The 21,070-nt window shown below is 38.3% G+C and overlaps 2 gene segments (V, D, J or C); one reads left to right on the forward strand and one right to left on the reverse strand.

The window, feature by feature from the left end:
- Positions 1 to 83: 83 nt before the first annotated feature.
- LOC127641850 (immunoglobulin kappa variable 4-1-like) lies at positions 84 to 16,214 on the reverse strand. The segment is given in 2 exon segments: positions 84 to 418; positions 15,690 to 16,214. Coding segments are annotated over 2 exon segments (384 nt in total).
- Positions 1,166 to 17,693, forward strand: LOC127641851 (immunoglobulin kappa constant-like). The segment is given in 2 exon segments: positions 1,166 to 1,180; positions 17,233 to 17,693. A coding segment is annotated over 1 exon segment (243 nt).
- The last annotated feature ends 3,377 nt before the right edge of the window (positions 17,694 to 21,070 follow it).

Genomic DNA, 21,070 nt, shown 5'->3' on the forward strand with positions numbered 1-21,070 from the left:
TGTGTGTGTGTGTGTGAGCAGCTGCAGTATCTGTCAGTGTATCAGTGCAGTGTGACTGACAGAGGTTTTTGTACGACTCTTTTTCACTGTGTGAACACATCTTTACTGTTGATGTAATGATAACTCTGACAGTAATAATGTCCTGCATCTTCAGTCTGGACTCCACTGATGGTCAGAGTGAAATCACTTTTAGATCCACTGCCACTGAATCTAGATGGAGTTCCTGACTGCAGTTTATCAGTCAGATAAATGAGGAGTTTAGGAGCTTCTCCAGGTTTCTGTAAGTACCAGGCTAAGCGGGAGCCATAAGTACTATCCCAGTAAACATCACTGCTGGTTTTACAGTTTATTTGAACTTGTTGTCCTGGTTGAGCTGTTATTGTGGGACTCTGAGTGACTGTGATCTGTCCATCACACTCTGAAACACATGACACAATAAACACAGAAGTTTTAATATCTCAAAAATAGTTATTTGACACCTGAAGATGAAAATATTCTCAAGTACAATTCATGTTAGTTTGAATGTGTAAAATATAGAGACTATTAGCACTGAAATAGATTCTCACCAGCAGTGAAAAGCAGAAGAGAGCAGATAATGAGAGCGTGTGCTGTCATCTTTACTGTGAATGAGTGAGAACTGAAGGAACAGTGATGTTGGTTTGACAGTCCTGACTAACAGACAGTCTGATATTGTGCTTTAATCAGAGGGGCGGGACATTCAAAACTGTTTCCTCTCACCAGCAAATGTGACTGTTACAGGAGAACAGCAGCAATGACAAACAATTCATACATGAAAATACACAAATTATTGACATCTTTATTTCTGATTTATTAAATACATTTCAATCAGTGGAACTTCTCTGGATTTTTCCTCATTGTGGATATTTCACGAGCATTCAGGAGATCAAACTAAATCAAATGAGTTATAGAGTCAGTGGAGTGATAAAAACTGTTTATTGCAATGTAATATATATGTTATAATGCAATGTTGCACTTTTGAATGAGTTGTTAATGACAGTAAGAAGTGAAAGTGTGTTTGTATGTGTGTTGTGTAAAGATGTGTTTGTGATCATGTGTTTAAAGATGCAGTTAGTGAAGCTCAGAGGTTTTTGTGCAGCTGTTCTATTAGTTTGTATCACTGTGGTGCACTTTCGCAGCTGCACCAGACTGGATGTTGGCAGTAAGTAAATCATCAAATCATCCTTTTAATGTTTCATATGTTTTATAATAATGTTGAATGTGTGTTTATAATAATGTTGAATGTGTGTTTTATAATAATGTTGAATGTGTGTTTTATAATAATGTTGAATGTGTGTTTTATAATAATGTTGAATGTGTGTTTATAATAATGTTGAATGTGTGTTTTATAATAATGTTGAATGTGTGTTTTATAATAATGTTGAATGTGTGTTTTATAATAATGTTGAATGTGTGTTTATAATAATGTTGAATGTGTGTTTTATAATAATGTTGAATGTGTGTTTTATAATAATGTTGAATGTGTGTTTTATAATAATGTTGAATGTGTGTTTATAATAATGTTGAATGTGTGTTTTATAATAATGTTGAATGTGTGTTTATAATAATGTTGAATGTGTGTTTATAATAATGTTGAATGTGTGTTTTATAATAATGTTGAATGTGTGTTTATAATAATGTTGAATGTGTGTTTTATAATAATGTTGAATGTGTGTTTTATAATAATGTTGAATGTGTGTTTTATAATAATGTTGAATGTGTGTTTTATAATAATGTTGAATGTGTGTTTTATAATAATGTTGAATGTGTGTTTTATAATAATGTTGAATGTGTGTTTTATAATAATGTTGAATGTGTGTTTATAATAATGTTGAATGTGTGTTTATAATAATGTTGAATGTGTGTTTATAATAATGTTGAATGTGTGTTTATAATAATGTTGAATGTGTGTTTATAATAATGTTGAATGTGTGTTTTATGTATGATTGTAACACTATGATTTGAGGGATTTGTCTCACTTTTTTAAATTGTTTTGGTGAAATATTTTTTTGTTTCCAACTTGTGACTAAACCAGAAAATGTAGCAAAAAACTCCCTAATTTTGTGATTTTTTATTTATAATTATTTTTGCAATACCTGATTAGACTCATTGAATAATTTGTCTGTTTTCAGGATATTAATGTGAAATTTTAAGACACTTTGTGTAATTTATTTGTGAATTTGTTGCTCGTATCAGAAGTGAGATGTGATTCAGTTTTTGTTGCTGTTCATGATTTAAATTTCTCACATTATCAAGAGTTCATAAAAATGCTCCTTCAATATGAAATGTTTATTAATGTAATATGGAAGATATAAAGTATTACTAATTTCCATCAAACTATCTGTTAAAAGTTCATTATTGTTCAGAATATTTTGTGTGGTACTGTTGAGGTCGGGCGATTTTCTTTTCATTGTTTCTTAATGTAAAGAGAAATATATGACGGAAAAACATTCTTCAACTTTTGTGTAAATCTATCTGCAAACATACAAATGTATTGATCCGACCGTCAAACTGACATTTATTATTAAGTACTCTATCATTACAAAAATATCTATCAATGTCATTTATTTAGTTTTGAGCTGGAGTGAGAAATCTTTTGAATTTTTCTAATTTGTCTTTTGTGTATTTGTCAGGCAACACTGGTCCTGCCGTGAGCGTCCTGCTGCCCTCCAGTGAAGAGATTTCCACAAAGAACACAGCAACACTGATGTGTGTGGCCAACAAGGGCTTCCCCTCAGACTGGAGCCTGAACTGGAAGGTGGACGGGAGCAGCAGGACTGAGAAGAGCAGTGCTGGGGTCCTGCAGGAGAACGGTCTGTACAGCTGGAGCAGCAGTCTGACTCTCTCTCAGGACGAGTGGATGAAGGTGGTCACAGTGAGCTGTGAGGCCACACGGCAAGGCCAGACGTCAGTCATTGAAGAAGTGAGGAGAGATCAGTGTTCTGAGTAGATCCGCTGATTCTCTTCTGCTCTTCTCACTCATGTCTCACATGGAGACTAACAGTGACTTCTATTCAGACAAGTATATGTGTGCTTTTGTTCTTCTGCTGTTTTCTCTTGTCAAAATTCAATAAATGAAATAATATTCAGTAAAGTTTCTGTCTTTTGTATTTGAAAAGTTGATTTATTCACATTATTTGGGTCATTTGCCAGTTCAGTTCACACACTTTATAAATAATCTTCACTCAATGAACCATGAAAACACCTGCAGAGACTTTATGAATCAATCTAGTAATTATGAGTTTATTATGCTATAAATATGGTTTTTGAGGACACCCCTAGTGTCCCTGTAATTCAAACAGCTTTAAAACATAATAAACAATATTCAAGTTCAAGTTTATTTATAAAGCACTTTAAAAACTACAATGTTGACCAAAGTGCTGAATATTAATATCATAAACAATAACACAATATTATTAAAACACTTCAGTCCCCATTTAGGAACTTTAACCAAAGTGTCTTTTACGAACAGAGAAACGTTTGAATTATGGGACAGTTCTGAAAAGGTGCGATTGCTGGTAAAACTAAACTAGTAAAATTGTGTTTTGAACATGTTCACTGGAGACAGAGCTGCTCTATTCTGAGAGAAACACAATCATTCAACTCTGACAATGCAAATGTGATTTTCACCTCACACTCTCAGATTCACTGTTTGATTGGTTCAATGATCTGAACTGGAACACACCAGTTTCACTTCTGCTCTATTGAGTCGTTTGACAGTTATGAAGTTATTTAAGTGACATCTTCATAAAACATATGCAACTAATAAACTGCACCAGCTCATCTGTAACACGAGATGAAGACTTTTTCTGTACTGTAGGTCCACAAGGTTGGACAGATTTTGTAATGGTGGAGAGCACCTGTTGTGACATCTGATCATATTATGGTCTGTTCAAAGATCATTCGATGGTTTGTCTAATAGCAAACACACACTCAAAGTCTCTCATTATGTTGTTCGTGCTGTGGGAGTTTTAAAGGGATAGTTCACCCAAAAATATTAATTCTGTCATAATTTACTCACCCTCATGCTGTTCATGTTCATGGTTTCTGTAAGTATCAGGCTAAATAATCACCATCATACACATCACTGCTGGTTTTACAGTTTATTGGACTTCTTGTCCTGGTTGAGCTGCTGTTATTGAGGGACTCTGAGTGACTGTGACCTTCTAATTATAAAAGTTGTATTTGACAAACCTCGAGCAAATGATGTGAGAGTCCAGATGAAGAAGGTGATGAATATCATTGTTGTTGTGTTGATGAAGATCGTGATTCAAGAAAGATAATGTGTACTGTTCAAATCAGCACATGTGGTTCAATGCAGAATGTTAAGTTAATGCTGAATACGGGCTCAACTGTATCAATCATTCCAATGTCAGTGTGCACACAGTATTTCCCTACTGCTACTCTCTCAAAACCAAAGATACATTTAGTGAGCTATGGTGGTGATGCCATACCTGTAAAGCAGGGGTTTTCAACTGGTTCTGTGCCAGGGACCACCATTCTGACTAACAAGTAATCGGCGGCCCACTATTGTGTGGGTGGGTGGGGGGGGGGGGTACTCCTTACCTGTTAGTGGGATTTCTGGGCGTGGTGACTTCCACACAGTCTGTCTATTCGTGGTGATATAGTGGTACATAGTGACAGCCTCATATCATTCTCTGGTTCCAGCCTTCCCCTGTACTTGTTCTTTAGATATGCACATCGCACTATTATCCTCATATCGCACAAATGCCAAAAGTTGCGCGTCATTTGTTATATCTGTCGTCTCGTCTAATTGAATGGAAAATCCCTGAACTGATCGAAGTTTCTCTATCATCTGCTCTTTCACATCATTTCCTCAATTCGACGTCCGACTGTGCTATCTGACAAAGGAATAGTTTTTAATTTATTAGCACATTCTTCGTTCATCATGGTTTTACACATGTCTATAGCTGCTGGCAAAATCAGCTGCTCTGCTATTGTATGAGGCTTTTTGCATTGTGCAACTCTGAGAGCCACCAGATATGAGGCTTTCAGTGCATTTTCACTGACTTTTGCACTCTTTCTAATGAGCGTCTGCTGTCCTTTGAAATCACGCAACATCTGTTGCATATACTCAAAGGGCTTGGCCTTCAAGAAGCTGTGATGTGTCTCCATATGACGAGAAAGTTTCGACGGTTTCATGGTTTCATTTGAAAGCAACGTTGAACATACGAAACACAGTGGTACCTCCTCTTCTGTTTTGTCAGTCGTAACTGTAAATCCATATTTAACATAATCTTCACTGTATTTTCTTTTTCGTTTCCCACTACGATTCCCTGTTTCCTCCGTAGTTGTAGCTTTGTCTGAAGAGCATGCAGCAGAAGCCTGTCCATCTGTCCTGACATCTGTCACTTTCCTCACTAAAAAGCGATCCATGCTGGTGCTGACTAGCAAACTTGGCCTTAGTTAGAAACGTTAGCTAACAGCTCCACTCCACTCCAAATTTAAATTCACCAATATTAAGCGTCTTTTCAATGATACCTCAATAATGTATTTACTTAACTCCGAGATGCTGGTCTATTTCGCGCGCAAGATAAATGTGTATGTATATGACGTTGGGGATGCGAAACACAACGTTAGCAAAGCATAGGATAGACCTGATAGGTGCAAAGCTAGCCTATCCTGTGTCAGGTTGAATCTCAACTCCTCTATATTATTTTAGATATTTTCATTAAATTTAGTATTCACACCAATGCGCAAATAAATTATGGAAAAAAGTGATTTTAATAGTGAAATTACGTAGGCTGGGATGCATGTCACGGACCACATGCAATGCTGCCGCGGACCACCGGTTGAAAACCCCTGCTGTAAAGGGATGCTTGGAAGCTGAGATTGCATACGGTAATCGATGTACTACAACAGAACTGTTTGTAGTAAATACCGGCACAGCGGTGATAGGACGAGACATGTTTGCGGCCCTAGAACTGCAGCTGTTAGATGGCCGTATTGTTACATCGCCGTGCTGCACAATAAATACATCTGACACACGTATGGAACCTCAGAAATTGGGTCGTGCAGAAGGATTCACACACTTAGTTAAAGTCCGTGCTGATGTGAAACTGGTACAGCAGAAGTTACGTCATCTTCCGTTTGCAGTGTGTGAAGCTGTATCACAAGAGCTAAAACATCTCATACAACAGGACATGATTGAACCGATTGAATCATCGATTGTTGTCACTAAGAAGAACGGTAACAAACAACTTTGTGTGGATTTGTGAGCTCCAAATAGAGCAGTAGTGGTGGACAGTTTTCTATTTCCTCACATGGAAGAAATGTTTGCAGAACTGAGGGGGTCAACAGTTCTCTCAACACTGGACCTTCAAAGCACCTATCATCAAGTATTGGTTCATGAAGATAGCCGCAGTCCATTCATTACTCATGAAGGCTTATTCCGTTACTAAAGAGTACCATATGGACTGGCGTCAGGGCCAAGTTGCTTTTAGAGACTGATGTCGACCATACTTAAAGGCCTTACAGGTGTTCAAGGACTTCGGATTGTTCAGTGGTCAGCTAGACTAATGACGTTTGACTACGACATCAAGTACAAACCTGGACGTGAATATGTTACAGCTGATTGTCTCGTTTACCATTACAGGGTAGTGAGCCTGGGCTGCAGGATGACGTGGAAGTGGTTGTGCTTACTTGAACCCTCACAGCTGTATCAGCTGATGAATACAACAAGCATGTGCTGCCTGCCCAATTCATCGTAAGTTACATGAGTTACTGACAACCAGATGGCCAAAATCTTCCAAGGGTCTATGTGCTGACCTACTGCCATACTACAGACTTCAACATGAGTTCTCTCTTCAGGATGATTGTGTGGTAAGAGGTACACACAGACTGTTAGTACCAGAGACGTTCAGATCGCAGTTCATTGCCTTGGCTCATGATACACACCAAGGTATATTGAGAACCAAGCAGAGACTCAGAGAACTATAATGTTGGCTGGGCATGGACGCCCATGTTAAGACTGCCATCAAGTCGTGCATCACATGCCAATCACATGACAAGTCAGGGGTCGTTCGCACACCACCACTCCAGCCTGTACCCCTTCCAGATGGGGCTTGGGAGAAACTTGCCATCGATATCGTGGGTCCTTTTGACAAAGCCCCGTCAGACTGCCGTTTTGCTGTGACCTTAGTGGATTATTTTAGTAAGTGGCCTGAGATTGTTTTATGACCCAGGTAACCTCTAAAACAGTCACTCAATTTCTCGCAACTGTGTTCAGCCTTGAGGGTAACCCGAAATAACTCATTTCAGATCATGGATCTCAGTTCATTCAATTCAATTTGATTTGTATAGCGCCTTTCACAACACACGTCGTTTCAAATCAGCTTTACAGAAGATCAAGCATTAACAGACGATAAAATGATAATGTCTATAATGTCGATGAATCATCATTGTGTAATTAGATAATATATGATTGTTAATCGTGTTTAAAAATAAGTAATTAAATGATAATTGTATTAATAACCCCAGTGAGCAAGCTGAAAGCGACTGTGGCAAGGAACACAAAACTCCATAAGATGTTGATTAATGGAGAAAAATAACCTTGGGAGAAACCAGACTCACTGTGGGGGCCAGTTCCCCTCTAGCTAACATCATGAATATAATGTAAATATTACTTATGTATAGTTAAAGTCATGGTTTAAAATGATTAAATTAAGTAAGTGTTAAGGGTCAGTGTTTAAACATCGATTGTGTTTGAACTGTAAGATTAATGACTAATGTCTTTGAAGTCCATCCTGGATTAACTGCTGAAACAAGATCATGTGGTCAAATGAAGAAACTCACACACACAGTGTTCTCAGTAAATGAAACAATTTATTAAGAGGTTTTGAAATATAAACATGCAGGAGAGAAATACTGTGGGGCACAAAAGTCTTAAACAATGTGTAAAATTATTATTGATATAATTAATTGAATATTTATTTTTCAGTTCTGCCAATTCTCACTGGTGTGCATTTTTAGGTTACAAACAATTTCATGTTCAAGTTTATTTATAAATCACTTTAAAAACTACAATGTTGACCAAAGTGCTGAACATTAATATCATAAACAATAACACAATATTATTAAAGCACAATTAAATAAAACAGTAAAATAGTAAATAAATAAAAAATAAATTAAAAGGTTTCTATGAGGGTTAGTTTTAGGGGATATAATATGTAGTTTTAGCATTATAAAAATCATTACGTCTATGGAGATTCCTCATAATGATAGAAGCACCAACATGTGTGTGTGTGTGTGTGTGTGTGTGTGTGTGTGTGTGTGTGTGTGTGTGTGTGTGTGTGTGTGTGTGTGTGTGTGTGTGTGTGTGTGTGTGTGTGTGTGTGTGTGTGTGTGGGGGCTTGTTTATGTGGTTTATGAGAACATTTTTTTAGGTTACAAATTAGTAATTACAAGGGTATTATGCTATAAATGTGGTTTATGAGGACATTTCTATTGTCCCCATAATTCAAATCGCTTAAAAATCATACTAAACAATGTTTTATTGAAAATGTAAAAATGCTGAAAGTTTTTTGTGAGGGTTAGGTTTAGGGGTAGGGTTAGGGTTAGGGTATAGAATCTATAGTTTGTACAGAATAAAAATCATTATGTCTATGGAGAGTCCTCATAAGGATAGCTGCACCAACATGTGTGTGTGTGTGTGTGTGTGTGTGTGTGTGCATGTTTATACTACATTGTGGGGATAGTAAAACCAGTGGTTTGTTATTGTTTGTTAAATGGCTTATTAAACATAAAAAATGATGTTTATTTGAAAATGCAAAAAGGTTTCTAGGGTTAGGGGATAGAAATTATCGTTAGATCTGTATAAAATTCATAAAATGCATCGAAGTTCACAGAGAGTCCCCATTATGATATAAAAACAAGTTTGTGTGTGTGTGTGTGTGTGAGTGTGTGTGTGTGTGTGTGTGTGTGTGTGTGTGAGTGTGATTGTGTGTGTGTGTGTGTGTGTGTGTGTGTGTGTGTGTGAGCAGCTGCAGTTTCTGTCAGTGTATCAGTGCAGTGTGACTGACAGAGGTTTTTGTACGACTCTTTTTCACTGTGTGAACACTGGACCACTGTGATAACTCTGACAGTAATAATGTCCTGCATCTTCAGTCTGGACTCCACTGATGGTCAGAGTGAAATCAGTTCCACCACTTTGTCCATTTCCAGTGAATCTCTGAAAACTATCACCATACCGAGAATTTATGCCATATATGATGAGTTTTGGAGCTTCTCCAGGTTTCTGCTGATACCAAGATAAACCATCACTATATATTCCAGGATCAGTTTTACACTTTATAGTGACTTCTTCTCCTGCAGTTTTAGTCACAACTTCAGTCTGAGTTACAGTGACTCCTCTGGATTCTGATCAGGAGAAAATAACGTTTGATGAAAATCTTTAAATTGACTGTATATGAAAGTCTTAAAAATCAGTAAATCAGTGAGAAGATTTCATTTGATGTTTACCTGGAATAAAAGCTCCCAGAATCCAAATAAAGATGAAGAAATTCATTTTTGTGTTTGTTGGTTTTGTATCTTGAAAAACAGCCGTGTGTTATAAAGTGTTTGACTCACAGTTATAAACACTCTCTGATCACTGAAGCGTGTGATGCCAATGCAAAGTGACTCTCTCTGGAAATACCCTCTTTGAGTAAAACAGACATCAATCAATAGAATTAATAGAGTTGATTTCTTCAGAGAGCTCTCACTGACATTATACAGTCTGGATTACTGTGAGAAAAACATACAAATAAGCACATTGTGTCATTGAGTGACCCAATATTATATATTCTCTTTCACATGTTGGAGTGTTTATATAATCTTGAGGTAACGGTAAATGGTTAAACTGGTTTGGATCACTGTCCGCAATGGAGAACCCAGATTCCCCACAGACGACATGAAGAGATAATAAATGTTCATGGATTAAATGGAAATGAATGTAGACAATGACAGAGATTTCTAGAGGAATATTTCATCTCTGCTGGTCCATACAATGCTTGTGAATGGTGACCAAAACTTTGATGCTCCAAAAATCCCATAAAGGCAGCAGAAAAGTAATCCACACGACTCCAGTGATTAAATCCATTTCTTCTGAAGTCATATGATAAGTGTACTATTGAATAGTACTGATCCATCTCTGTGTAATTCAACAGGGATTTTCTGTTTTGGAGCAGCACTTTCTCTCTCTTTGTCTCCCTCTGCTGGTGTTGTTTCAGATGTACAAGCCACTAATGAGCTTCATTATGAGGGATAATTAGTGGAGGCAGATGTTACAGGTTACTGAGAGACTTCAAAGTAGTATCTGCTGAGTAGAATCAGAACAAGTGATGCCCAGTTCACAAATAAATCATTCTATTGAGTCGATTCTTTTCAGCAAATTGGCCAGACAGGTTAGCAATAAGGTGTGAATCGATTGGCTATTCAGTCCCATTCGTTTGTTGATAAAGTGGAGATTTACCTGCAGTCAACTATAGACTGCTTTTTGAGAGGTATCTTTGAGAAACTTCCATTGGTGCCGTGTCTTTTTAATAAGGGGTTGTTCACACCAAACACGTTTTTGCATCCACCCATGCTGTTTTTAGATGTAAACATGCTAAACAGATGTTTTTGACCATTGCATTACATATTAGCATCTCACGCAGGAGTGCCACAATTATTTAAATGCATTTGTCAAGCTAAAAAGAACCTCAACTGATAAAAACGTGTCTCGAGACACCTGTGTTATACTCTTTTCCCTGATGGCACTCGTACAACACCAAAATGTCTCTTTACTGTGTGTGAAGACATCTATTTTATGATGTTTGCTCATCTGTAATACATCTATAAGACGTGTGTAAAAAGTATGTCTCAGATGTCAATAAGACATTCGGCAAATGAGACTATTTCCCGTGCCTATAGTTCTTTAAACTCTTTAATACATTCATTAAATTAACTCTTGTCTTAGACTCGGCCTTTACTGGTCTCGGTCTCGACTCGGACTCGCCCCTCTCCAGTCTTGGTCTTGACTCTAACTCGATCTACTCTGGTCTCGGACTGGACTTGGACTCGAATGAGCTGGTCTCGACTACAGCACTGGTTCTTTGACAACATTTTGGAGATTTCGGTCTTTCCCCATTCAAGTAGATCGCAGCTGCTCTTAGATGCTGCTTGTTTACGTAGAACAATTGCTGCCCGAGAGTGTTCCGAAGATGGCCGACAAGAGAACAGACTTGCTAAAAAGACTTTGAAAAACATGCAGTGAACAGTTATGCAATGCTTTGTTTTGGAAGACATTTTCTCTCCCTCTCTTTCTCACCCTCTTCTGGTGGTTTTGGAGATTTTCACTAACTCACTAATGGGTTCATTTGATGTGGGTTGGGATAATTAGTGAGGACAGGTGCTGCAGGTGACTGTGAGGCTTTTAAAAACCCCTCAGTTTGTGGCTCTCCAGAAAAGAAAGAAGTGGAGTTTGAGCGTGGATGTGAAATCTTGCTGTGTGATTATTGAGAAAGTGGGGACAAGAGGAGTAACAAACAAACAAACAAACAAACAAACAAAAAAAGGATAAGAGAGACAAAGAGAAAGAAGCTCCTCTCTTAATAGTTTTGTTTATTTTTGCTCAAGAAAGGAATGTCTTCCTTTGGTCTTTGGGGCTTTTTTTTTTACTTTCACATTTTGAGAAATCAGTTGACCAGGGCTTCTCTTAGATTTGACTCCTATTGGATCTATGCTGGATCTCAAGCCTTATCTTGAAGAGTTTTCCATTTAGGAGTCTCTTGAATTTCTTAATGATCCGTTCAACACATCCCTTCGATCCTACCAGAATCACCACCACTACATTGGCTCAAACACACTAAGAATATATACCAGGTTTAAAAACTCCTTTTTTCAGTTTCTAAAGGCCTCGTTTTTGCAAAGTATACGGTAGTGAAAAATGGCGCCTTCAATAGATTTAAAAATGAAAGCTTACAAGCGTAAAACAAAGGAACCCCTTAATTATTGTTTAAAAATAAAAAAAAAACTGAAACGCAGGAAAGATTCTTTTGCGGAATGGAATGTTCTCATTTAAATATTATTTTCCTACATTTGAATTCTATCACATAATCAAATGTTACAGTTAAAGAGGCAACTGGGACATGGTCCACATTTCTACAGAATCATGATGTTCTGATCCGGTTCCTCAAACCTCTCATACAGATGTTGGAGCTTTATAGGAGGTTTTTTCATTTGCAGCATCTGGTTCACTGTATGGCCAGAAATATTCAGAAACTCCCCTTTTCCCAAGTCTATTACCTGCTGAATCAATGTTTTGCACTTGGATAGGACATGGTCCCTGTGTTTGTCTTTATGGATTCTTCTATTGGCTGGACGTCCACTCATGTCACACAGAAGAGATCCTAGATTTCATTAACAAGTTCACTTAATCTGCTGTTATTTACTTGAGCTCTAATGAGTCTGTTCTGACTGGAATTTTCCTAAATGAGACCAAACATGAACGCCTCAGACCATGTTGAACAGACTAATCCAAAATAATCCCTTGATACATAAACTTGTATTATTCATTCACTTTCAGTTTTGTGGCCTGTTTTGTCCCATGTACTGTATGACACGACTAATGCAGCCTAACTAGAAACGTGACCGTTTAAGTCTAAAGAGACGTTCACTTAACAGAGTGTGGGAATGTTCATTAGTGCAGCTCCGTTAGACATTTAGGCTGCTGTATGTCTTTATATTTGTACGGGACAGAAATTCAGTTTGGTAAAGTTTTTGTACTGGTGTGAGAGTGACAGAAGGGAATATTGTTTAAATTTACATATTTAAAGATATTAAATGAAGAACTCCTCAGTTTCCCTGTGTGTAAGTGTGTGTGTGTGTGTGTGTGTGTGTGTGTGTGTGTGTGTGTGTGTGTGTGTGTGTGTGTGTGTGTGTGTGTGTGTGTGTGTGTGTGTGTGTGTGTGTGTGTGTGTGTGTGTGAGCAGCTGCAGTATCTGTCAGTGTATCATTACAGCGTGACTGACAGAGGTTTTTGTACGACTCTTTTTCACTGTGTGAACACATTACTACTGATGGAATGAAAACTCTGACAGTAATAATGTCCTGCATCTTCAGTCTGGACTCCACTGATGGTCAGAGTGAAATCACTTTTAGATCCACTGCCACTGAATCTAGATGGTGTATTTGATTCTAACTCATTTGCTTTTTTTATCAGGAGTTTAGGAGCTTCTCCAGGTTTCTGCTGATACCAGGCAAGAGGCTGATAACCCCAACCCTGATAAACTTCAGGACTGGTTTTACAGCTGATAGTAAATGTGTCTCCAAGATGAACAGATTTCACTGCAGGTGTTTGAGTGACTGTCACTGCACATCTGGATTCTACATTAAGACAACAAAATAAAAACAGTAAAAACTGTTTCATTTCATTCAGGACACACATGATCAGTCATATAGTGTAGAATGAGATATTTTAATGTGTTCTTACCTCTAAAACAGTAGCTAGTGAACATCCAGATAAAGATGCTGATGAAAGTCATGATTGCTGTGGATCTAGATTCTGGATGAAGAAGTTCTCCGTCTTCAGTTTCAAACTCACTGAACTATTAAAAACTCTCAGACAACTGAAGCATGTGCTGCCAATGCAAAGTGTCTTCATGTAAATGAGTGTGATGGCCACGTCAGATAATGCAAAAACAAAAGTTAGATGTTCCTTATGCAGGAGTTTGCATCTGAAAAATGTTACATGTGTCATATTTGTCTGATGCTAAACGTCTCTGATAATTGAATGCAGTATGAGAGAGAGCAGCATCAACATAAGAGACAGTAGAATTATCACCATGTTCAACATGATGAATGAGGTTAAAGGTCAGAAGTCAAAGGTCATCTTTTTGTTTTAAATAATGTCGACATTTTAAATGTGTAATATTCAATCTGTGTGTCACTATTTAAAGTGTCTTTCTACTTACAGAGAGAATTACATGAAGTATTTGATCAAGAAAGTACTTTGGTAAAGTTTGACATGTTTTAAAAGGTTTTGAGATGTTAATAGTTGAGAAAGTTGCATTTACTGTAAATGTAAATAAAATCTCTTGTGTTTTGAACATGTTCACTGGAGACAGAGCTGCTCTATTCTGAGAGAAACACAATCATTCAACTCTGACAATGCAAATGTGATTTTCACCTCACACTCTCAGATTCACTGTTTGATTGGTTCAATGATCTGAACTGGAACACACCAGTTTCACTTCTGCTCTATTGAGTCGTTTGACATTTAAAAGAGTTCAGGAAGTGTGTGGGACCATTACAATTAAATTACACACAGAAACATCTTTAGTGGTGATAAAAGTTTAAGGGGTCAAAAGGTGATGAATCACAGACACTTGAGTTCAAATCTTGAGAGTATAACATGTGAGGAAGGGAAGCCGCTGGACTTTTTGGTGTCCTCCTAGTGTAAGATGCAGAGGTGTGTAGTAACAGACTACATTTAATCTGTTACATTTACTTGAGTAACTTTTATGGTCATTTTTAGGGGGATTCTGTAACTATGGGCTCTTATGATCTCAGTTTATAAGTGAACATTTTATTTCAGTTCTGACTGTATAAATCCAACACAAGGATCGACGTGAAACCGTTCATCTGGTCGAGGTTGATTATGGGTTTTAGAAAGTAATTAGTAATATATAATGCAATTACTTTTCAGACAGAGTAATTAGTACAGTAATCTTATTTACACTAAATACATCACAATAATAAACAAGTATTCATTATTAATATGACAAAATTCTCCGTATTAAAACAGATCAATAAAGACTAACAGCATTTTTTCCTGCTTTCATGATGTGCAACAACAAAGGGATAAAAGTTTATTGAAATAACTAATTTGGTTTCAAGAAGTCCCAGAACGATCCGTCTGCTGTGGAACGGTTCTGATTGAAGCTTCTTGACAAGGACTGAATTCTCCAAATCAAGTGTCCTTCAATTCAACATAATGTCTTCATTTGGCATTTCAGTGACCTGCTGATGGACATAGATACACAAGTTGAATTAAAGTGTGTGTGTTTGTGTGAGTGTGTGTGTGTGTGTGTGTGTGTGTGTGTGTGTGTGTGTGTGTGTGTGTGTGTGTGTGTGTGTGTGAGCAGCTGCAGTATCTGTCAGTGTATCAGTGCAGTGTGACTGACAGAGGTTTTTGTACGACTCTTTATCACTGTGTGACCAACCAACTGTCACTGATCTCATGTTCACTCTGACAGTAATAATGTCCTGCATCTTCAGTCTGGACTCCACTGATGGTCAGACTGAAATCACTTTTAGATCCACTGCCACTGAATCTAGATGGAGTTCCTGACTGCAGTTTATCAGTCAGATAAATGAGGAGTTTAGGAGCTTCTCCAGGTTTCTGTAAGTACCAGGCTAAGCGGGAGCCATAAGTACTATCCCAGTAAACATCACTGCTGGTTTTACAGTTTATTTGAACTTGTTGTCCTGGTTGAGCTGTTATTGAGGGACTCTGAGTGACTGTGATCTGTCCATCACACTCTGAAACACATGACACAATAAACACAGAAGTTTTTACTATCTCAAAAATAGTTATTTGACACCTGAAGATGAAAATATTCTCAAGTACAATTCATGTTAGTTTGAATGTGTAAAATATAGAGACTATTAGCACTGAAATAGATTCTCACCAGCAGTGAAAAGCAGAAGAGAGCAGATAATGAGAGCGTGTGCTGTCATCTTTACTGTGAATGAGTGAGAACTGAAGGAACAGTGATGTTGGTTTGACAGTCCTGACTAACAGACAGTCTGATATTGTGCTTTAATCAGAGGGGCGGGACATTCAAAACTGTTTCCTCTCACCAGCAAATGTGACTGTTACAGGAGAACAGCAGCAATGACAAACAATTCATACATGAAAATACACAAATTATTGACATCTTTATTTCTGATTTATTAAATACATTTCAATCAGTGGAACTTCTCTGGATTTTTCCTCATTGTGGATATTTCACGAGCATTCAGGAGATCAAACTAAATCAAATGAGTTATAGAGTCAGTGGAGTGATAAAAACTGTTTATTACAATGTAATATATATGTTATAATGCAATGTTGCACTTTTGAATGAGTTGTTAATGACAGTAAGAAGTGAAAGTGTGTTTGTATGTGTGTTGTGTAAAGATGTGTTTGTGATCATGTGTTTAAAGTGCAGTTAGTGAAGGCTCAGAGGTTTTTGTGCAGCTGTTCTATTAGTTTGTATCACTGTGGTGGACTTTCGGCAGCGGCACCAGACTGGATGTTGGCAGTAAGTAAATCATCAAATCATCCTTTTAATGTTTCATATGTTTTATAATAATGTTGAATGTGTGTTTTATAATAATGTTGAATGTGTGTTTTATAATAATGTTGAATGTGTGTTTATAATAATGTTGAATGTGTGTTTTATAATAATGTTGAATGTGTGTTTTATAATAATGTTGAATGTGTGTTTATAATAATGTTGAATGTGTGTTTATAATAATGTTGAATGTGTGTTTTATGTATGATTGTAACACTATGATTTGAGGGATTTGTCTCACTTTTTTTAATTGTTTTGTTCAAATATTTTTCTGTTTCCAACTTGTGACTAAACCAGAAAATGTAGCAAAAAACTCCTAATTTTGTGATTTTTTATTTATAATTATTTTTGCAATACCTGATTAGACTCATTGAATAATTTGTCTGTTTTCAGGATATTAATGTGAAATTTTAAGACACTTTGTGTAATTTATTTGTGAATTTGTTGCTCGTACAGAAGTGAGATGTGATTCAGTTTTTGTTGCTGTTCATGATTTAAATTTCTCACATTATCAAGAGTTCATAAAAATGCTCCTTCAATATGAAATGTTTATTAATGTAATATGGAAGATATAAAGTATTACTAATTTCCATCAAACTATCTGTTAAAAGTTCATTATTGTTCAGAATATTTTGTGTGGTACTGTTGAGGTCGAGGCGATTTTCTTTTTCATTGTTTCTTAATGTAAAGAGAAATATATGACGGAAAAACATTCTTCAACTTTTGTGTAAATCTATCTGCAAACATACAAATTTATTGATCCGACCGTCAAACTGACATTTATTATTAAGTACTCTATCATTACAAAAATATCTATCAATGTAATTTATTTAGTTTTGAGCTGGAGTGAGAAATCTTTGAATATTTTCTAATTTGTCTTTTGTGTATTTGTCAGGCAACACTGGTCCTGCCGTGAGCGTCCTGCTGCCCTCCAGTGAAGAGATTTCCACAAAGAACACAGCAACACTGATGTGTGTGGCCAACAAGGGCTTCCCCTCAGACTGGAGCCTGAACTGGAAGGTGGACGGGAGCAGCAGGACTGAGAAGAGCAGTGCTGGGGTCCTGCAGAAGAACGGTCTGTACAGCTGGAGCAGCAGTCTGACTCTCTCTCAGGACGAGTGGATGAAGGCGGTCACAGTGAGCTGTGAGGCCACACGGCAAGGCCAGACGTCAGTCATTAGAGAAGTGAGGAGAGATCAGTGTTCTGAGTAGATCCTCTGATTCTCTTCTGCTCTTCTCACTCATGTCTCACATGGAGACTAACAGTGACTTCTATTCAGACAAGTATATGTGTGCTTTTGTTCTTCTGCTGTTTTCTCTTGTCAAAATTCAATAAATGAAATAATATTCAGTAAAGTTTCTGTCTTTTGTATTTGAAAAGTTGATTTATTCACATTATTTGGGTCATTTGCCAGTTCAGTTCACACACTTTATAAATAAACTTCACTCAATGAACCATGAAAACACCTGCAGAGACTTTATGAAACAAGATCATGTGGTCAAATGAAGAAACTCACACACACAGTGTTCTCAGTAAATGAAACAATTTATTAAGAGGTTTTGAAATATAAACATGCAGGAGAGAAATACTGTGGGGTACAAAAGTCTTAAAAAAAGTGTAAAGTTATTAATGATATAATTTATTGGTATAATTAATTTAATAATTCTTATCAGTGATGCCAATGCTCACTGGTGTGTGTGTGTGTGTGTGTGTGTGTGTGTGTGTGGTTTACAATGACATTTTTATAGGTTACAAACTAGTATTTAAGGGGATATTATGCTATAAATATGGTGTGACGAGGAGGAGGGCGGGGCCGAGCCTTGACAAGCACACCCACCCACAATCGGGCTAATGAGCCGAGGAGAGGGATAAGTGCAGCCGGGACCAGATTTAGGCATTGGCAGGGGTGGGCAGACCCTACCCAAACTTGAGTCTTGCCCACCCAATCAAACATTTGGGAAACACAGTTTTAAATAAAATATATATTTTTTTCCAATTTGTGCATTGGTCAAAAGCAAGTCTGTGTGTTGTAGGCTTTGAGGGCGGGCTTTAGACTGCACAACCAATCACAAAACAGCACCAGTAATGTCATTGGCCGAAAGCAGCGACACACTCAAGAAGCGGCTGCTGCAAACCAGAGAGTCCGAGACGTTACGCGAGCGAGAATGGTAATAAGAGATATTTTTGTGTAATGTTTGGGTTTTTAATGAAGAATCTTGGTGCTGTCTCAGTTACCATGTGACTGCTGTTAATGTATAACAGACTCCGTCTCATCACATATCTCACATCAGATACCCAAAATCATGCTGCAGGTGTTGGTGAAATACTGGACATGAATTATAAAGTTGAGGTCTATGCAGGATGGACTTTTCAGACCAGCTCCGAGAGATTCTGTCTCTTCTACATGTTTTTACAGTGCTGTGAAAGTGTTTCGTTTATTGTTTGTCATTGCACATCCATCCATCCAAATTCCTGCATTCTCTAAATTAATTTACACATATAGTTTCACTGGTAAACATATCAATACTCTTTGCTATCCTACAAAGGCCAAACTCATTACCTTTGTAGGGCAGTATCATTGCTTATTACATTTCTGTCAAACAGAACGAATTCTCATCATTTAAGATGATTGTGGAGCGGAGGGGGTGGGTCGGGCTAGAATGTCGCATGCCCGGTCCTCAATCAGCCTGATGGGGCGCGCGAGTGATAAAGGCGGCCTGTGACGACGGTTAGAGAGAGAGAGAATTACGGGCATGTCCGTCATGTGTGTGTTTATGTTTGTGCTTTTGGTTTAAGTTTCCATTAAATGATTATTAATATTGACAAGCCTGTTGTCGCCTCCTCCTTGCCCATCGTAACCCCCTTACATTGGTGCCGAAAACCCGGGAGGGAGGAGGACTGCTTGTCGCAGAGTCCTCGACACTACCGTCCATCCAGGGGAGTGCCGCTACCATCTGCCGGGTGACGGAGTAACCCGACCGCCCGGACGCGGGGAACGGCCGCCATCCCCGGGGCGAGTGGGGACTGGATTCCCCGACTTCCTGGAGCGATGGAGCCGCTGCCAGGGGCGGAGGAGAGCCCTGCCGTCCCCCAGAAACGCGGAGGGGTCAAGGTTAGACCGCCGTCCGCGAGGGGAGGAGGAAGTAACTCCCCGATCTCCTGGAGTGGTAGGACTGCTGCTAGGGGCTGAGGAATGTCCCCAGGTGCCGCCAGAAAAGCGGAGGGGCGTTCTGTCTGCTGGGGGTCGGAGATTTCACTCCGGTTCGCCCGGAGAGGAGCGGCTGTCGTCATTGTTTCAAAGCATGAATACATGAGTACATGAAATGACGCTATAACAGAAAATGAATGAATATAATACCAATAGTAGTTATCTTTACAACTATTAATGTTACAATGAGTAAACTAAGTGTGTGTGTATAATTATATACAATGTTTATCAGTTTATTTATTTCAGTATATTTTTAATTTGGGGATAAAGTGTCAAATATAGTGTAAAGGGGTAATGGAAAGGAGGAGACGAGAACCGGCTTGACAATATAAATAATATTTTAATGATAAACTAAAAAGACAAACACACTCAGGGCTCGGACAGTCTGTAAATCTCTCTCTCCATTGTACGTCAGTCTCCAGTCAGCCTTTATCCCTCGCAGTCAATTAGGGGCCGGTGTGCAGAATCACGACCCGGCCCCGCCATACGGCCTGCCACATATAGTTATATTGGGTCTTATGATCTTGACAATTATGCCATGTTACGCCAATTAAAGACATTAAATTAGTAGTCTGAGTAACCCCTCCCCCATCCCAAATGCCCACCTATGATATCCACCAGCCCACACTAGCATAGTTGTCAGATGCCGGGCCTAAATGCAGCGAAATGCGACAGTTCGGGGGAGAGAGAGAGAGAGAGAGAGAGAGAGAGAGAGAGAGACACATGCAGCTGCCTTGTGTGTGTTTATGTGTTTGTGTCTTTTTCTTTATGTTAAAATATTACTTTGATTGTTCCGCCGGTTCCCGCCTCCACCTTTCCCAACTTTAACCTTGTTACATATGGTTTATGAGGACACCCATAGTGTCCCTGTAATTCAAACAGCTCAAAAACCTACATTGTGGTGTAGTGGTCGAAGCACAGAACTGTTAATCAGAAGGTTGATGGTTCGACCCCCACAGTCACCACCATTGTGTCCTTGAGCAAGACACTTAACTCCAGGATGCTCCGGGCATTGTTGCCAACTTAGCGACTTTTGTCGCTATTTTTAGTGACTTTTCAGACCCCTTTAGCGACATTTTTTCAAAAAGCGACTAGCGACAAATCTAGCGACTTTTTGGACAAACCTTAGCAACTTTCCAAATTCCAAATATACGCCAGTACTGCAAGCGTGAGGTCTTACTTCCCGCTGCGTCTGCTCTGTTCAGTGAGCGGCTGAGAGGAGCAGCACATTCCGTTGACTGCACGCCAGCGGACATAGACATGAATGAGCTGCGCATGTGCACGCTTTGTTAGCAGGAACCAATCAGTGATCACATGCAAATACGACGCGATGACGTCATTAATATGCTAATGACGCATGACGTCATCTGGCGACATTTAGCTACTTTTCGAGCAGGCTTTAGCTACTTTCCATTGAAAATAGTTGGCAACACTGGCTCCGGGTGGATTGTCCCTGTAATAAATGCACTGTAAGTCACTTTGGATAAAAGCGTCTGCCAAATGCATAAATGTTGATGTAAATTA

Source organism: Xyrauchen texanus, unplaced genomic scaffold (genome assembly GCF_025860055.1).
Source record: "Xyrauchen texanus isolate HMW12.3.18 unplaced genomic scaffold, RBS_HiC_50CHRs HiC_scaffold_199, whole genome shotgun sequence".
In the NCBI taxonomy this organism is placed as follows: domain Eukaryota; kingdom Metazoa; phylum Chordata; class Actinopteri; order Cypriniformes; family Catostomidae; genus Xyrauchen; species Xyrauchen texanus.